This window comes from Botryllus schlosseri, chromosome 2, assembly GCF_051294905.1.
Source record: "Botryllus schlosseri isolate E-star chromosome 2, Bs_hap1, whole genome shotgun sequence".
Lineage (NCBI taxonomy): Eukaryota > Metazoa > Chordata > Ascidiacea > Stolidobranchia > Styelidae > Botryllus > Botryllus schlosseri.
Genome location: NC_137237.1, coordinates 37,428,803 through 37,447,457, shown reverse-complemented (window position 1 = coordinate 37,447,457; position 18,655 = coordinate 37,428,803). Strand labels below are relative to the sequence as shown.

At 40.0% G+C, this 18,655-nt stretch overlaps 1 protein-coding gene across 1 annotated transcript; it reads right to left on the bottom strand.

The window, feature by feature from the left end:
* Nucleotides 1-423: 423 nt before the first annotated feature.
* On the bottom strand, nucleotides 424-17,557 carry LOC145434558 (uncharacterized). Its single transcript, XM_080311906.1, has 8 exons — nucleotides 17,410-17,557; nucleotides 16,361-16,533; nucleotides 15,294-15,384; nucleotides 10,525-10,647; nucleotides 9,193-9,314; nucleotides 8,292-8,445; nucleotides 4,251-4,427; nucleotides 424-1,088 (listed from the first exon to the last, which is right to left on the bottom strand). The coding sequence occupies exons 1-8, from the start codon at nucleotides 17,470-17,472 to the stop codon at nucleotides 957-959; spliced, it is 1,035 nt and encodes a 344-aa protein (XP_080168032.1). The 5' UTR covers nucleotides 17,473-17,557; the 3' UTR covers nucleotides 424-956.
* Between the last annotated feature and the right edge of the window lie 1,098 nt (nucleotides 17,558-18,655).

Here is an 18,655-nt window from a genome sequence, read left to right as displayed (position 1 = left end):
AGATTGTAATTTTTCGAGGCTACCAGAAAAAAAGGCTCATGTAGGCTACCCATTGTGGGCCATAGCCTCTAGGCTGGGAATCCCTGCTTCATTAGTTCTAAATAATAGATTTTTAATGAGCTTGAAATAAAGCAATCTTCGACTTCGGTATGCGATAATCCCTCTGTGGCTAGGCAGACTGTCTCTTTAAGCTACCTCTTGAGACACCCCACACAAGAAACTAATTCCCTTCAAATGATCCTCCACGTATGTAGAACTGGATAATCCATTAGCTGAACAGCAGTCAAATGTTATTTTGAAGCTTCTTAAATGGGTTTCACCCGATGCTTCAATGCTACCAGCTCCATTAAGCACCATTAATTATGCTATTCTAAGATCTCAAGACAGGAGTTTATCCTCATTAATCTAAGACTAAGTGCCAAGTTCTTGCTATTTGAAACATCTAATATCTAGTTCGTTATATTAATGCACTGCAAATTACATTGAAACACTCAAATTACGAGAAAATGCGCGACCGACTAGAACATTACTCGAACGGTTTTCTTCGTTCCATCGTAGATCGCCGCAATATACTTTATATTATTTTTCATGAATATAATCCCTGCAAAACTTCCTGCATTATTAGCAATCACATATCACATTTTCTATCACGCAGCATTGAATAACAATTTCCAGATACAAAACTAACAAAATATCACAATCGTTTTTTGTCAATTCTCAGACTTACAAATAAACAAATCGCCGGTAATGTTGATAAACAAGCTCAGAAACCTATTATATCAATTTTTAGGATATCCTAATGGTTCTATTTAATATTAAATAAAAAATGAAATACTCAAAATCTACATATTTTGTTGCCATGACTTGGTGATACATTTTAGGCAATATAAATTATATATTATCATAAATATGTTCTTTCCAAAAATGGCATCGAAATAGGATCGTCCATATTCTTGTCACAATTCATGTTTTCTAGGCTGCCTTGGAGTACTTTTCATTGCTTTGTCAAAACGTTGCTTTAACTTATTGCGTATCTCGTCCATCTTCGATATTTCAGCTGGTTCCGCCGGATCGCGTCCTGGAAGATTCTGAAACGGAAGGATTGGTTTAGCATCACATCAATATATTATACGGCAGGGGTGCCAAACACACTGCCCGTGGTCAACATTCAGCCTGCCAGATAATTCATCGGACCCGCGAAGCATTTCTCAGTACACTGGAAAATGTGGACTATTCAGCGCCTATCTAACAGATTTCGAGATTTTCAGAGGTACTTTCATTTAATAATCCTTCAAGACAGCAAATGTCGAATATACGTTTATAGGCGACACTATAACTACCCGATAGCGATGTTGTGGTTTCTTGTCTAGTCAGCATTGGGAGCAAGTGGCTGACATTAACACCCAATGCCGATATGGCAAAAAAGTGCATATTGATTTCAGAGTGCTATAGAAAAATTGAACAATAACTAGCTTTTCATTGAAGCGAAAACGACATCGCGAAACCGTTATGTAGTTTACATGTAGATTACAATACACATAAATGTAATTCAAATGTAAAACAAGGTGAGAATATAAAAATGCCAACTTCTTTCGTCGTTAGAGCTAGTGTTTTATCGGTATATAACTGCATTCCATTGTTTACGAATAAAGGTGCACCTACATTGAGTATAACCCCTATTTTCCGTCATAAAATCTAATATACTGCTGTGTGTATAGTGTTGATAATAAAGCATTTATATGCAGGGTTACCATACGTGCTATTTCAGGAATTTGTCCTCTTTTTCTAGAAAAAGATTTAAAATACGATTAAAAACTCGACCCCGAGGCAGCGAACGTCAGAGTTTCGTAAAATAAATCGGGTAAAACGGGATTCCAGTCAAAGAGAATACCTATTTTGTTTAGTCAACAACACATATTATCATTAAAAACCGGGTAATTCGGGTGTTGAGCCGAATTGATGACATTCTATTTTTAAGTAAACACAGTACTCTCGGTCTAAATCACCAGTTTTCTTTTCTGGTGCTGGAGCTTTGAGAATTTTTGAAAAGTGCCCTCTTTTTCGGATCTCAAAATACGGTAACCCTGTTCATATGACAAACAAGGGAATGGATTTTAGGGTAATATTTTTGAATTATTTGACTGGTGCGGCCCGAGAGCGGTCTGAGGCTCTGAATCCGAACCGCGACGTCAGTTGCGTTTGACACCCATGATACACGGTATTGTATATTGAATTTACTCGGTATACAAGACATGGCGCACAAAGCTGACCAAGGTGTTTTGAATCTGGACGTTGGGATGAATACGAATACGAATGCACAGTTGATCAATGTCTAGTGATTGTTTGGACTAAAGTAAAAAAACAAGTTAGTAAGATTTACGGCGTTAGAAATAGGATCACTTTTCGGCGCGATATGGGGTATAGTCCAGGGGTGGGCGAACATTTGAGCTCGCGGGCCACATTCAACATCTGAATCCATTCGCGGGCCGCACTATATAAAATTGGGACTATAAACCAAAACGCAATATTGATATTTGATTATATAGTGAGGACATGGAGATAATATATGTGCTTATTTAAAACAAGCCAAACATTGCTTTGATGATATCGCACTCGCGTCAGAAACATTAGAGTGGCGAGATTTCATAGGCTGGTGGACGTCAATAACCAATTTTTAAAAACTACAGAGATGAAAGTCGGTTGCGCCGATTCGAACAGGATTGAAATTTAAATCTGTGAGCAGCGATCTGTTCATAGATTTACTAATTCCACTTTTGGTTCAGTTCCAGGACACACAATGCTAACAGCATCATAACTATGTTAGCTTCAAACACGCTTCTAGTATGTGTAAATAAAATATAAATACCCCAATTCTACGCATACAGACAACGAATCTACCTAAGACACGCCCGAATCGTTTCTTATAAGCACATCACTGAAATAATTAAAATTCGAGTGCCCAATCTGAAATCCCACTCGTGATCCAAATTATGCCAATCTCGTTTCAGCGATCCCGCTGTGACGTTAAGCTCTAATTGCTGCATCGTTTGGGATTTCTGTGATGTTTAGCAGTTGAAACCTTACAAACTGCGTTGGCCTTGAAATCGGGCTGTTGCGACAGAAATTAAACATAAAAAATAATAGTATTTACCCAACTATTTACCTTAGAACAGTGGTTCTCAAACTTTTTAAGACACGCTCCCCCCCTTATGATGGTGAAGGATTTCACGCCCTGCCCCCCCCCCCTTATCGTCATATCACAAAACGCGACCAGGATGCTAGCAAACCTAACGGATAGTTTGATGGCATGGAAGGTTACGACTGTGGATGAGAGATTTTTAAATATGTAATTCAGAGTAAATACAGAGGAATAAGTATGAATTGGATGTAAATCACGCGAAAAATTTTTTCAGTTGAGCTCAGCTTCGCGCCCCTTTCAGATGCTTTCACGGCCCCAGTTTCACAACCACTGTCTTAGAATTATCATGGTGAAATATGCTAAGAAAAAGTGGATCAAGTCCATGCATTAAGTCGATTTTTAGGCCGCAGTTTATCAATATTTAAAAAAAGTTTCTTTAGACTCCCGCGGGCCGCACAGAACGGTATAGTCCAACCTAGCTCGACCGCGGAATTTCAACCTAAGTGGAAGAAGTTCATTTCGGCTCCCGCACTTTTGCCATCTGGACTGACGTAAGAGGTGTCTTGCAAAAGTCTAGAACGAATGTGTAACGCACTACAGGTCGGCAAATCTTTATCAAAGAATATATGTTAGGTGTAGAATGATCAATGTAACCAAAACATCAAAGCAGCAACACCAGCTGGTTGCATTTGCGAAATTATAATCCATACCAGCGGCACGAGGTTTGTATTGTCAAGTTGAAGTTGATAGTAACTGAGTGCGAGTGCTACCAAAGGGGCTGAGGAGGTATGTCATGTGGTAAGTCTAAGCTGAGTCTCGCTACTGCCTAATTAGCCTTAATAGAGATGAGGAATTATAACCGGAACATTGGCTTCGTGTAAAATGACCAACGCAGTCGAAACACCATAAATAGGCCTACCAACAAGCAACCCTTTGTACAAAGGGGCGATTAATTCCAATACTGGAAAAGAATCATCCAGCATGACTCAAATTGAAAAAAATTATCCGTATCGAAGTACATTGTGTCTAGCTAGAGGTATTGACAATATGACTCCGACTGTTCCCACGGAAAATGTAATATTCTCTTCCCGAAGATACAACACATACTTACTTTTCTGTAATCGCTGTTGGCGACAAATAAGAAATTAACCAAGGATGTTAACAGATTCGGATCCCCGTATTTCTTGTCAATGAACGGCATGACGTTGAAACGCATCTGGAACATTTCATTCTTCATTTCCTCGGCAGATGGCTCCTTTCCAAGCAGTACCAAGAATGTGGGGTAGACCTTGATTATATTAAAGCAAAGTCAGCGAGAACTGATAGCTTCACGACTTGTTGACGCAATTCCAATAAAGAGGCTAAAATACAATATAATCGTACAGGAAACTGTGAAGTCGAATATGTATATTATGTACAAAGCCATTCACGATATCGCATCATTGTTAAACAATTACGTTCACCCGCATTATATATTCAATACTGATGGCACCATAATAGGCCAATATATTAAGGTACCGTGATACCTGAAAATGTATTGCCCTATTGTTATGACGATTTTACTCACACATGTGACGCAAATTTACCCTTAATATTCTACTTTTAACAATTGTAACGTTTCAAAACTCAGTATTGTTGCCTACTAAATAAAATTGTTAAGCAGAAGTGGTAGTAACTTGAAAATATATTCACCTAGTAAATATTGTAAATGAGCAAACCCAGCGTAGGTCCTCCGACGGGTACTCCAATAAAGTAGCTGTACTTAATCACTGACTACCTCTAACCAGGGCTTTGGAGCAGCAGCAAGGAGCCGGAGGTCCGGAGCCGTGTATTTTTAACGGAGTCCGAGCTTCAAATAAAATTCTAATGGAGCCGTAGCCGAAGCTGAAGCCGGTTGTTTGAAAAGTATATACAATTTCAGGCCAACATGCGACTCCAAAAAGTGTGCCAGAACGATCGGCAGCGGAAAAACTGGTCCGAAATGGACTGCCCTTATGCTGACCGAAAACTTCGATATATATAAAAAGGCCTGGTCCATAGGTGCCTAAATGGCTGGCGGCGTATGTTCCTGCCCTGACAATCTGAACCCCACAAGACAAATGCCCTCCCGCAAGTCAAATTTAATCTCCAGTGAAGAAATACCAATTTGAAATCGTGTGTGTCTTAGCTTAGTACGTTTGTGCGATTTCAATATCTCTGACATAGCAGACAGGAGGTCACGTAACAGCATCATGTAATGAAGTTATTACACCGCCTGGATATTTGAAAATTCTCGCACTTATCGCATTTGGGCGAAGTATTGCGTGTCACTAGACAGTACTATAAATGTCGGTTACAAGTCGCGGCAAACACGACTAACCTGTGGGGGGTCTGGGGGGCTAAGCCCCAAAGAAGTTTGTTTTATCACTCTATGGGGGGCCCAAGACCAACGTTTGAGGGAGCCTGACGGAGTGCTGTTATGGGCCTGGTTCCAACCCCATGATGTGGGATATAAGAGAGGAATCAGTGATTGAATGCGTGCTTCCCAATATGTAACTATCTGTTTTGTGCATTTATTCTTGTCTGCTTGAAACAGTCGTATTCCTGAATTGTCACGCAATGCCACTCGTGAGCCTGTATTTTATTTCGTTATTGACACGGTGCATTGTATAATGCACGGCGTCAGTTGTCAAATGTTGATCCAACACCAGATTCTCAGTGAAAATAATGCTGAATTTATTCGGCTCTTTTGAAGGAAAACCTTCCATATTCCAGTAAACTCGATCGACACCAGCAATTGGCATCGAGGGCATCAATATCGAATATAAATCCAATGGGTATTTGTTAGCAGAGTTGGATCAATTGTAATTTGTAATTGAGCTGAATGTAATTAATTATATGCTTTCATGTAATTGTAATTGTAATTGTAATTGTAATTGTAATTGAAGCATTTCTATTTTGTGTAATTGTAATTGTAATTTGATGAAAATTTTGCTCAGTTACGATTTCAATTACATTGTTATGGAAACCTGATAATCATAACTTAATATAGTCAATCAATCAATCATTTATTCGTCACACCAGTAAAAATCCAGTACGGACCATGATGACGACGAGGGGCCTTAAGGCCTTAAGGCCTTAGTACTCAATCGCCACCTATAATAATTAGCCTATTTACATCGGTGTTCTATGCGTGCCGCGTTATAACTAGATAATTCAGCCATGCTAAACTGTTTCCCATACTTCAGTAGCAACAGAAAACTTTGTGAATTACATTATAGGTTAAACCAGTGGTTCTCAAATTGGGGGGCATGCCCTTCTTGTGTGGCGTGAAAGCAACTGAAGGGGGGGCGAAGCTCCGTCCGGTAAACTGAAATTTTTTTCGCGATTCGCGCGATTCACCTTCATTTCATAGCTGTTGCTCTGTGTATAATCCGAATTTCATATTGGAGAATTCTCTCATCCACAGTCATAACTTTCCATACCATCAAACTATCCGTAAGGATTGGTAACATTCAGGTTTCATTGTGTGATATGACGATAAGTGGGGCACGAAATATTGCACTGTCATAAAGGGGGCGTGTCTAAAAAAGTTAGAGATTCAGTGGGCTAAACTAAATCTTAATATTTCAAAAATGAATGAACAACAAATAAACTCTTCTGAAACCTGTGCTGAACCATTTCCTACACCACGGTCAGGGTTTTTATTTTTAAATCTCTGACCAGTACCGAGGCTTGCTGCAACAATTGCAAAAAGAAATTCAAGTTTCCAACCAAGGCTTCTTCAAATTTAAGCTTGATCACGTATTTCTCGTGATGTTATCCTAATCTTACCTCCAATCTTGACCAAATTTACTGGGGCCAAAAATTTTCGCACCCTAATGTTCATCAAATGCAATCTAATAGTTTCCGAGCAAGTGAAAATATAAATGCGAACCAAAATGTTGTAATTCGTAGTTATCAGGAGGTTCTTTCCTTTTGCATTTATTTTAATTTTACACGTGTCATCGGTATCATCCACGCATTACCAATTACATTTCATTATCCTCACTCAGCTCTTAGTAGCCTAATCGTTTGATTACACATTTCATTGACTGTCCTGTAGCCTATTCGCTGTTAGTCGCTCAGACTTTTGGTTGTTAACAGTCGCTTGAAACATTTTTCTGTGTCTGTAGTGTTCAGTACTCATAATTAGGAATAGTTCGAATATGTTCGAGTTTTTTTTTAATTAAAGGGTATTCTACGTATCATGAATGAAACATCAATAGCTTGGGATTGTTGCTAATTACGTCGCGACGGTTGTCAAAGAACACCGCTCTACCGAATCAATTAAATGTTTACCAGTAATTGTAATTTTAAATAATTACATGTTTAACAGTAATTGTAATTGTAATTTGATATTTTTAGCATTGAGTAATTCTAATTGTAATGTAATTGAAACATAAGAGGAAGTAATTGTAATTGTAATTGTAATTGAACTGAATTATTGTAATTGATCCAACTCTGTTTGTTAGAAAGCAAATTTCTACTGACAAGTCCTAGGGATATCTAGATTATAATATCTAGGTATCCCTGTGATAAGGTCGCGACATCCGCTCATGTTGCGCTTGCTACACTTGACCAGTCACAGGATTTCAAGATTACAGTCAACTGTATGGCGTGATATGAGCGAGTGCAGCGACTGCAGCGCAGGTATTAAAACCGCGCATCAGTGTTTTGGTGTGATACCGTGCCGTGGACTTAATTTAGTCTTCATGGGACTATGACACTCAGTAATTATGACGCAACACGACTTTGCATGCCCACACAAAATTACGTTCCACGATGACGGCCCCCGTGTGTTCATAGCTGCAACAGTCGGTATTGAGTACTGGCTGACTCATTTGGTAGTTTACGGAGCTATGGAGCAGCGGTGTCAATTAGCTCCGGAGCTGGAGCCGGAGCTAATTCATGATATAAGAGTTCTCCTGAGCTGGAGGTGGAGCAGTTTAAAATCTTCGCCAGCTCCAAATATGAGTTTCTATTTCACACGTTCTTTTCATGACATGGACTATAGTAACTCGTTGAGGCCACATGCACAGCGTCAATAAGCCTAAATATATATTGACCATTAATAATTTCCAGACGATTCAATTCGACCCATGTTTACTGTTTATACCCTGAAAGAAATTACCTGAGGCTCTGGAACTTGCTTGAAGAATGTCCGCATTGCCGCCACGTCTCGCTTTTTCACGACACCAAAATTGAAATGGGAAGCCAAATAATACGCTGCTACCCTTACGTGAAGTGGCGTCTGCTTTTCGTCGATAAGGCAAATTACTGGAAATCTGTGAAAACAAAACTGTGCCCCTAACGGTGTCGTGAACCGGTGTGATAAAGCTAGAATTTACTGCCTATATGAAATGAGAGACACATCAGCTGGGTCTTCTAATTACTGGCAGTCATTCGACAAATCTATCCCAAATACTATCAATTCAAATACTCAAAAAACTCCAGCTTGATAAGGAACTAAATCAATCCAGCAGTACTGAAAACTCCTCTCACTTAACGACTGTAGGAGTGATAATGTGATTGCACAATTGCTCATACTTATAAATATCGAACAGTTTTGACTGATTCCAATGTTTTTATTGCGACTCGAGTTCTAGTTATTGCGATGTGACATCCAATGGAGACAATAACATAGGTTAAGCCACTATAGTTGATTCTACAAAAAAGTGCAGTGCTGATCTGTATGTTTTGCATAGCGGCAAAGTATTGAATGGGCCGAACATATCAGACACTAACACATGAATATAATTCCAACGCTTCGAATGCGAGTGGAAGTTAGTGGACATTCAAATCACTCATATAGTTCATTGATTCTTTACAGTGTACAGCATTGAATGTAAATTTGTATAATTGCATACTCAATATTTTGTCAAATCCACATGCGGACATTACGCTTTATCTGGATTATGACAATACCGGATTGTGACTCCATGTATGACAAAAATTATCGCATCTACCTTGGTAGTATATGATCAATTTTCATTGACATCCCCTGAGCTGCTTAATGTCATATCGATGCTTACTTGGACGGTTGCTCATAATAATAACCCTTGACTACCCAGTCGTTGAATTTCTGCATTTGATCCTCCGCAAAGGTCAAGTCCGTCGTCTTGTCCGGAATGTATTCGGATGCTAAGAGCATAGCCTGGAAATAAAACAGGACGTGTGGTAACCCTAACGTATATGCATTTCCAGCATGCGTTAAATCAGTGGTATAGGTGATTAATGGCGCATTCTTGGGTTAGGAATCAGTTGAGTTATTGGGTTGTTAATGTAATGAAAACGTTTTGAAACTCATCGATTTACGGGACTAACGTATATAGCCACTTCATGTATGTGCTGAATTATTACACGGTGTGAAAAATAATATTATAATACAATATCTTACTAGAAAAGCAACGCATATTGTAGCAGGTCAAAGTCCGAACGGTAAAACTTGATAATGAAGTTTGGTACCATGCATACCTAGTGCTAACAATGCGACCCATATTTCTCCATTTCCAGATGCTAGTCCTACTTGATTGCTGAGTGGTCACTATGGTCACTATACTTTTCAGCAGTTGTGTGACTATTGACGAAAGAAAAATCCACTGAGTGAACACCGCTTGAAACTGGCCACCTGCATTTGCTAATTAATTGTCAAAGCGTATGGAACCAAACAGATAGAACCGAATTGAAATACATCGAAATCTGGCCCGAGAAATGGGTGATTAGCAACAGAGTCGAGCTTGGCTTTTGACAACCACACGCTGTGTTGCAAATACCCGTCCGAGCTATATCACTCTATGAATGAGACTTGCGTAACTATACAGCGCAACATAGGGGCACTTGTCATGTGATGAATGATGATAGCCAATATAATATGGGCGAGCAAACATATGGCCCACGGGCCAGACCCTGCCCGCACACTGTCCCGGGTCTTACATGATAATGTGGCCCACGGTCACAGTCTGCCGCAATCCCGCAGTATTTGCAACCAAACATTTTGGACCATATACATTCGCACGACAAAGATGCGTTCCAACCTAACTGATGTTCATGCTCGCGTACAGTATTTACGAAGGATTTCTACGTACGACAGCCGGCCAAAGTTGAAATAACTTTGCGACTACTTTGATCGGCAACGTAGGTCTCATTGACTTCATCAGCTACTGACGTAGGCTATATTACGTTATTAAATGCATTAAATAGCACTTTGTGTCGTTATGCTTCAAGCTTAAAATATACGTTAAATACGATTTGATATTGATATCGAATCAAGAATCCGGACCCCCGAGTATTTTATTTTCCCGTATCAGGCCCGCCGACTGGAGAAGTTGACCGCCCGTGTCATACATTGTATATAACTTATTCACCTGTGAGGGGACTCCACTGCTTTTCAATAGTCCATCTTCCATCGCAATGTATTTCTTGCCATTTCTCAAAGGAAATACGACAGCCATGTTGCTTTTTTCGGTGATTTCAGCAACGCTTATTCCCTGTAAATAAAAACGATACCATTGTTTTGAGTTTTGAAAACGGCTTTATGTGTTCCATGTATGTTCGTGGTCACCTATTTCTTCAGTTATGCACCAGGAGGCAGATACGCTATGTTGCTCATTTTTGTGATGTCGTCTTACGGGAAGGCGCACCCAATATTTGTGGTTTTGTTGCACATTGTTATGCTGTCGATTTGCGGCAATGTGATTCGATGACACTGTGATGGTCTTTAGGACAGTGGTGGGCAAACTTTTTGCTCGCGGGCCACATTCAAGATTTGAATCCATGCGCGGGCCGCACTGTATAAAATTGGGATATTAAGCCAAAATGCAACATTGCTATTTGATTATATAGTGACCGAGGACATGGAAAGAACATAGACTATATGCACGGTATTGTATATTTGTATATTTAAAACAAACCAAACATCGATATAATGATAACATACACGAGGCAGAAACACTGACAAGAATTTATAAGCTGGTAGTCCTCATTGTCAAAATTAAGGATGAAAGTCGGTTGTCCCGATTCTTAGAGCTGGATGTAAATTTGAGTCTGTGGGCAGCGATCTGTTCATAGATTTGCTGATTGTACTTTTGGTTTTAGCTCCAGCACAGACATCATCATATCCATGTTAACTCCAAATACCCTTCTACAATATATAAATATTAGAAACATAGATACTTCCACACACACAAAGAACGAATCTATCAAACACACTCGCGAATCGATTTTTAAGTATGGCTAAAGCACTAAAATAAATATACTAGCTCGTGTTTCCAATCTAAAATCACACACATGGCCCGAATTAAGTCATTTTCGTGTCACTTTCTGTGTCGTTTAGCAATTGAAACCTTTCAAAATACATGGGCCTAGAGCAGAGGTCTCAAACACGCGGCCCGCGGGCCGCATGCGGCCCGCCAAAGTATTTTGTGCGGCCCGCGACGAGATTTTAGATTTTTAATAATTTGAAAATATTTTAGTGTCACATATATCTTTTCAGGTTATAAAGTCAAAATCTCCTCTTAAATTGCCCCGAAAGCCTGAAACTATTCATCAAACTTCACTATCACATCAATTGCAAACGCTACCATGCAGTGGAAGATTCACTATTTCGCCACATTTCCAATTCATGATGACGAAACCTGACCCTTAAACGATTCGTGACTGAAATTTTTGGGTTGGACTTGGACACGCCCTTTCTTAGAATTACTCAGACTCGGGCTAAGTCGATGACAAAATGAAAATGACTCGAGTGGACTCGGAATGCCGCGAATATGTCAGAACCATGGATGCAACAAACTAATCGCGTATCAGGGGAATAGTAATAGACCAGAAGGTCGCCGCTTGGTATTTCGCTAACTAAGCAAGTAGTTATGGCAACCATTGGCCATCTGTCAGTTACATCTTTGGTCGCTAAACCATGTTATTAAGGCCACTTACAGGTACCGAGTACCGTAGTGGTACGCTTCAACGATGTAACAACAATGGGCCGTTCGGCGTTCCGACATTTCAATCATTAGGACACATTCATTAATATATTTATATTATATTTATATTTGTTTTTGCTCCTATATTTGAAGATATTTTGGCCATGAGATTAAAAGCCTATTCATCAGAAGTATACCCGAAAATGGATTGGAATTACAATGCTCAACCTAAAAATCTTTTGATATCATATCAGATCAGTCTCTATTTTCAATATATTAAATAGCAAAATATTCATAGTAGCTGCAAAATTATAACCCGATAGCTTTTATGATGGCATCAAACATTTGTCCGCCCATATGGTGTCTATATGTCATAATTACAATATATCAAGTACAACAACAATTCTATTCAAATTGTTATGAATATGATGATTCTTTTCTTGCCAGGCCTAAATTTATACAAGAGTAAATCACATTTTGACGACGTGTGTTCACTGATAGTCTGCTGGATCGGCTCACTTTCAATAGGACAGTTCATTACCGCCAAATAAGGCCTACTTGGAAAGACATGGAATACCCCTATAAATGCTGCGGCCTGCGGCGTCGTCAAAACGGGAAAATTGGCCCGCGAGCACATTTGAGTTTGAGACCTCTGGCCTAGAGGTCTGACAATCGCGCCATCAATGAAATACAAACTGAGAATATAACTTATCATTATCATGTTGAAATATAATAGGAAAAAGTTTGATCAAGTACCAACAGTAATCTGATTTTTAGTACGAATTTTAGCAATATTTTTACAACGTTTCCAGACGCTTCAGCGGGCCGCACAAAACGGTGTTGCGGGCCGCAGGCCGTAGTTTGTCCACCCCTTAGGACATACTAAAACATCTAAGACACGAAATCCAGAGTGTACCTTTGTCAGTCTTTAGTCGGCATTTCATTTTACCGTACGAAACATAACGCAATGTCTTATGAATGAACGAGACCAGGTGTTCTCAATACGCGACCCGGTGACGCTTATTTTACGGACCGCCACAAGTTCGATTATTATGAAAGCAAATACAACAGATACCGTATTGTTACATATTCAGAGCAACTTAGTTCTTTCATCGCATCGTCTCCGTTTCACTTCATTGCTGAACATTGCCTACTAAAACACGGCTTCACACCCAACATTTTGGACTGAAAATTAAGAGGCCGGTTCTGAAATTAGTGGATATCTTACTTGAATACCTACGCGGATAGTAAGTAGCGTACGATCCAAGGCCACAGCCGATTCTGGCAATAAATACCCGCGTTCTGATCATGTAATATCGTTTTAACACGAAATAATCATTTTAGCCTCAAAATAGCATCTATTTCAGTTACGTTAGTAGTTATCCACGTATGCGGCTGCAAAAATCTGTGCTGATGAATACTGGCGCTGTTGTTTTGGTACTTTCGTCATTGGTAGTAGTCGAACATTTCAGTTGCTCGTTTTGACGCTTGAGGTCGTGTTGGTGCTTTGTACTTGTCGTTTCCCGGTCTATTCAGATTAATTCCATAAATAGAGGTTCATTATTATGATTAGATATGCCGGTTAGCAATCGAAATATGGTTTATTGACAGTGTGGTGACTGTAGATGACGCGAGGAACGTTGTTCGAGCAGCTCTACTGTAGCATTTATTTGTCAGCAGTGTGCCTATATCTATACGTGCATGGCCGTTCGCAAAACAGATGAAGCTTCCCAAAATGAGGGGTCCTTCATACTAAACTGCATAGTCTAGTATTTACTTCACATCCTTAGAACCGAGGCTCAGTTCATGCAGTATTGTCGGCACCCGCTTCGTGAATTGATCACAGTGCTGTAAGGTACGTTTTGATCCTGGTACAGCAGGCTCCTATTGTGTTAGCGAACAAACCAAACATGCTGTAGGCTACTACCATTTGTCTTGGATAGGGTGTTTTCTCCTGTTGACCATTGCCTTATAAAGGATGGACTGGCTTCAAGGAAATTGGTAAAGGTCAAGGTATTCTTATTGCCCCCATAGCATTTCATTAGTTGCTGCAGTAAGGTTGTTGTTATTACTTTGCCATTACACTTAAGTTATCCAACTTTTGTTAAAATAATTCTTTAGTGGGGTTAATATGGTTCATAGGAGTTGCGTGGTCGGAAGTAATCCTGCATCTGATAGAGGCAAGTCTGCTAAAGCCTCAACATTCCGCTTCATAATATGGAACAGAGTGGTACATGGATAATGGATATGCTCTAATCGTGCCCGTTGGATGCTGAACAAATTATTGGTCGTGTGTGTTAAACACTTCGTAGAGATTTATTTTGTGCATGGGAAACACAATAAGGTAGCAATACGGGTACCTCTGTGAGATCGATCGACTTGTTGAGAGAATCATTGCATCCCTCAAGTCTTAGTAGGCTATGTGATGGCTCAGTCTCGATTCTTGATATGCTCGAGTTGAAATTGGTACTGTTTTGATAATCGGTATTCGTCTTTACTCTAGTTTGAAAAATCCCACCGGGTAGTAGGCTACCCCATCCGCTGGTAGTGCACTTTTGTATGGTGTTTCTCGCCACCACTGACTTGAATCGATCGCGACCAGGAAAGGGAAATTAACCATCAAAAGTGAGTTTTCAACTCGGTGTGAAACAATTAATTAGCTTTCGCAGCGATTAATGGAAACCGATGTGTCTTATTCGTCGAAGACCAGATATTACGAAGTGAGGATGTTTAAAACGACATCACTGACACTGATAGTAGTTTCAACCGGAGATCAAAAATATATATCCACCTTTTCGTATGGAAAAAACACGTTGCTATAGCCCAGCAATCTATATCTCGAGGCGTTGTCAAAATTGTCGACAACGTAGTTCACAATTGCTGGGAATATCGCTTAGGCCGAGAAGTCAGCTGGAGGAGATGGGATTTTAGAAAACCAGGGTTGTAACCAAGTCGCAATGACTACGAGTCACAAGTCGATCTCACTTTTACAGTTTTGACTCGAGTCAAGTCGAGTCATTTTTATTTCACCACCGAGTCAAGCCCGAGTCCAAGTCAGCTAGGAGACGGTCGAGTCCGAGTCATGGTATTATGACTCGATCCCGAGTCATTGCGTTGACTGTGCTGAGTTTCGAACTTGTTATATTACATGACAACCTCATCTTGGCATGTAAAGCGCATCACGAAGGATATAAATATTAGAAGTTTGAACTTACCACTTTCTCCGCCAGTCCTAAGTGTAATTCGATATCAACGCTACCGACCCATACTGCTCCGCCAAAGTTCTTTGCCACGTCTTTCCATTTCCTGTTGTTTAGTTGATTGTAAATATAGTTACATAAGAAGGAGACAACGGACCTAACACATGACGTGTTTCAATACTGATTGATTCAGTGATAATTGTAAACTGACTAGAGACAGACCCACTATGCCCTTGACGCCTTATACATATACCGAATTAAATAACTTATTTCTCAATTATTTGTGTACTTTTCATTGTTAAACACAAACTCTCTTTCTCTCTCTGTAATTCAGTCATTCATAATTCCTCTTCAAGTAGGCTACTCACCTTAGCATAAAAAATATTTTCTGTAAGACAGATTTCCAAGCTGTCGGCACTACGTGGGCTATACAACTTCATTTTAGTCGAGTTTTATTTCTTTTGTTCTTCTACATTATTATAAATACTTCACAATTTGCGAAAGCTAACCGAAGAAAGTAAGACGAAAGTGATATTAAACTTGGCTTTCTATATCTATGTTACGAAGGATTGTAGGCCTACATGTGATATGTATTTTATGATCAACATTACTGACTTATTGTGTCAAATAAGAAAGCTTAGCCTTGAAATAATAGGAGGACCCGTGAGCTTTCCACATTTGCAAATGGGCCCACGGTGTAAAGAAGGTATGGAAAGCCCCTGCTGTGAGACAATTTGAATGGAAACGCGACCGTCATTTACCCATGTAATTCAAAGAGGGATTTACATTCAACATGCTACGTGTCTCCTATCCGCATTTGCGGTGTCTCACGAAAGCCTGTTGACCAGAATACAAATCCGCGCTTAAAACCCACAACTTGGCTATCCATATGAGAAATATCAGCCCGGCCTGAAGTGACCGATGTATATGAAACATCAATAATATTAAAACAACAACTATGCATTTGATAACGGCGACTGATCGCTTTCCTTGGTAAAATAATGCCCCCAAGGAAGACCTCAGCAACTCGGACACTACCATCATCGCCCATAAAAACCTGGCACATTCTCAAGAACCCTTACTTCATGACACCATTTCGGTGAAATATCACTATCCAAACATCGTCGCATTCCATGACTTTCGACACAAAGTTGTTTTCTGAAATTTCGACGATCGGAGAGTATTTATCAGAAGCCGGTAATCCCCATCGCTCGGGGCTGACACGGTCCATATTCAAACTTTGAAACTCGGCCCCCTGGTAATAGATACTTGGCCGTCGATCAACAAAAAAACACTGCTATATTCCCATTCCAAAAAACTTCACCCTCAAGATATGTACCCATTTTGATTGGTGCATCTGAAGCACTAAATGTCGAATTAAACTAATCGGTAATGGGTGTGAAAACGAAATTGCGTGCCAAAAACTTCCTATAGCTTGATTTTCACCTTACGCTTATCAGTGGCACAGATGATTTCTGTTTTGAGTGACTAGTTCAGGGTGCTCAAACCCTTGCGCATTATAGGTAGGTATGCCCTATTGCCCACGCATTAAATAAAGTAATATATTTTATGATTCAAAGCTGTGTCTGTAATATAGGTCGTCATATGGGAAGACACGGGTAATTGAGTCCACAAAATTTGGAGGTAAGCGTGATTTCAATTTTCACACAGCCAACCATGAGCACGTTAGCACAGTTAGCAGTTAGGTAGGCCATATTTTGGGTTATTGCCGAAGCTTACCACCGCGGGGATATTACCGGGTGCATTTGCAGTGACCCAACTGAGACTACCCAGAGGTAGTATTGTTAAAGGGCAGTTCACAGGTTAATAACAGTATGCCAACAAATCGACAACACAACTTTTGTATGTAGCTGTAAATATTATTGACCGGTCGTATGATGCCAGGAGTATGCTGCTATTTTATTGTTATTTTGGGCCGTTTAGGGCTTCACGCATAATTCGTGTCGCTGGTACAATCGGCACTACAGTGCTACACGGGTTGTACACGCATTAGATTTCTGTCATAGACCTATGTTGTGCCTTCATTTCAACGTACTTCCACACCACACTTGCTGAAAAATACTAATAATGATAATAATAATATAAAGGTTACGCAGAAGTACCGGCATACCTGATCGTTTCCAAACGCTGTCTGAAGGCAAAGTATCGCTAAAGCAATCCATCCGAGCCACATAGTTATACTCACTGGTACCAAACAAATTTACGTTTACAATTCATATCTACTATAGTTCGCGCGTCATGGCGGTATCTAGAAAATGCCCTCAGGCATTCAAGGAATTCCATTCAGTAATGCGGTGAACGACAAATGACGTGCTCGCATGCTTATTTGAGATTGCGGATTAGAGGGATTCTGAAGACTAACTATTCTTTTTTATATTAAAAGCATGGATTTGCTGTGACGATCTTCCGTAACATTGTGTACGGTGAAACGCATTCAGACAACAGCGTTACCTTTTAAAACCGATGAGCATGGATATATATCGGGCAGTGTCAAAAATCGGGGTATAGATTCCGGCGAATGACCATGAAGTTGATGTATGATGTGTCATACAGACTATATGCTTCTCCAAGTTTCCGTGTCACGCATGACTCTGATCACGTACGATAAAACTGATGTAACGACTTGTGGTACGATCAGGGGTGTACGTATCGCACACCCCTGTTATATATTATATATGTTTCAAACATACTATGTTAACTTACGCGAATAGTATGCTACTAATTCAGCAAAACAGGCCAAGCAGGATATAACTTCGATATTTCATATCTTTTGTCAACTCCTTCGCAAACAAAATTTAATTAACAGTTGGATGGGTAGTGAGACGGCAAATGGTGTCGAAAGTCAAAGTCTCAGAATGGATCGAGAGCGCCGTTTAACGAGCCGTTGCAACGTCCGCTAAAGGTCAAATATACCGGAAACGCATGTAATCCTACGATTCCTAACCCCTTCACCTACATAAAGGCGGAACGATTTAAATCTTATTGGGAATATCACTTCCCACAAGCAATTCATTATTGTCGTGTATAGATTCATATTGTCAACGACTGCTGGCCTATCGAACTGGCTATTACAGTAATGATCGCGTATAAGCTATCTTTCTATGCGCCTGCGCCGATGGTCGACTACTCAAAAGTCGAAAGACTTGCGTTTTCTGTCGAGTAGTGAATCCTGGCTACATTCTGCGTTGATGTCGACAAAATAGCTGCTTAAACATGGTCGAAAGTTCATGCGGCTTGATGTATAATTTACGAGTCGCCATCATTAGAACTTGCGGGCAGCCAATATAATCGAGCGAACGATGTTTATAGGCACACTCAATGTCTGTGTATTCATACCCAAAGGGCCGAGAAGGGTG

Bases quoted from the DNA above. Each gene is read 5' to 3' on its own strand.
- LOC145434558 (XM_080311906.1), bottom strand. From the start codon at position 17,472: ATGTGGCTCGGATGGATTGCTTTAGCGATACTTTGCCTTCAGACAGCG. The intron at 4,428-8,291 runs GTAATTTCTTTC...AATATAATCAAG, and splicing joins AGCAAGTTCCAGAGCCTCAG to GTCTACCCCACATTCTTGGT. The intron at 1,089-4,250 runs GTAAGTATGTGT...CTTCCGTTTCAG, and splicing joins CCAACAGCGATTACAGAAAA to AATCTTCCAGGACGCGATCC.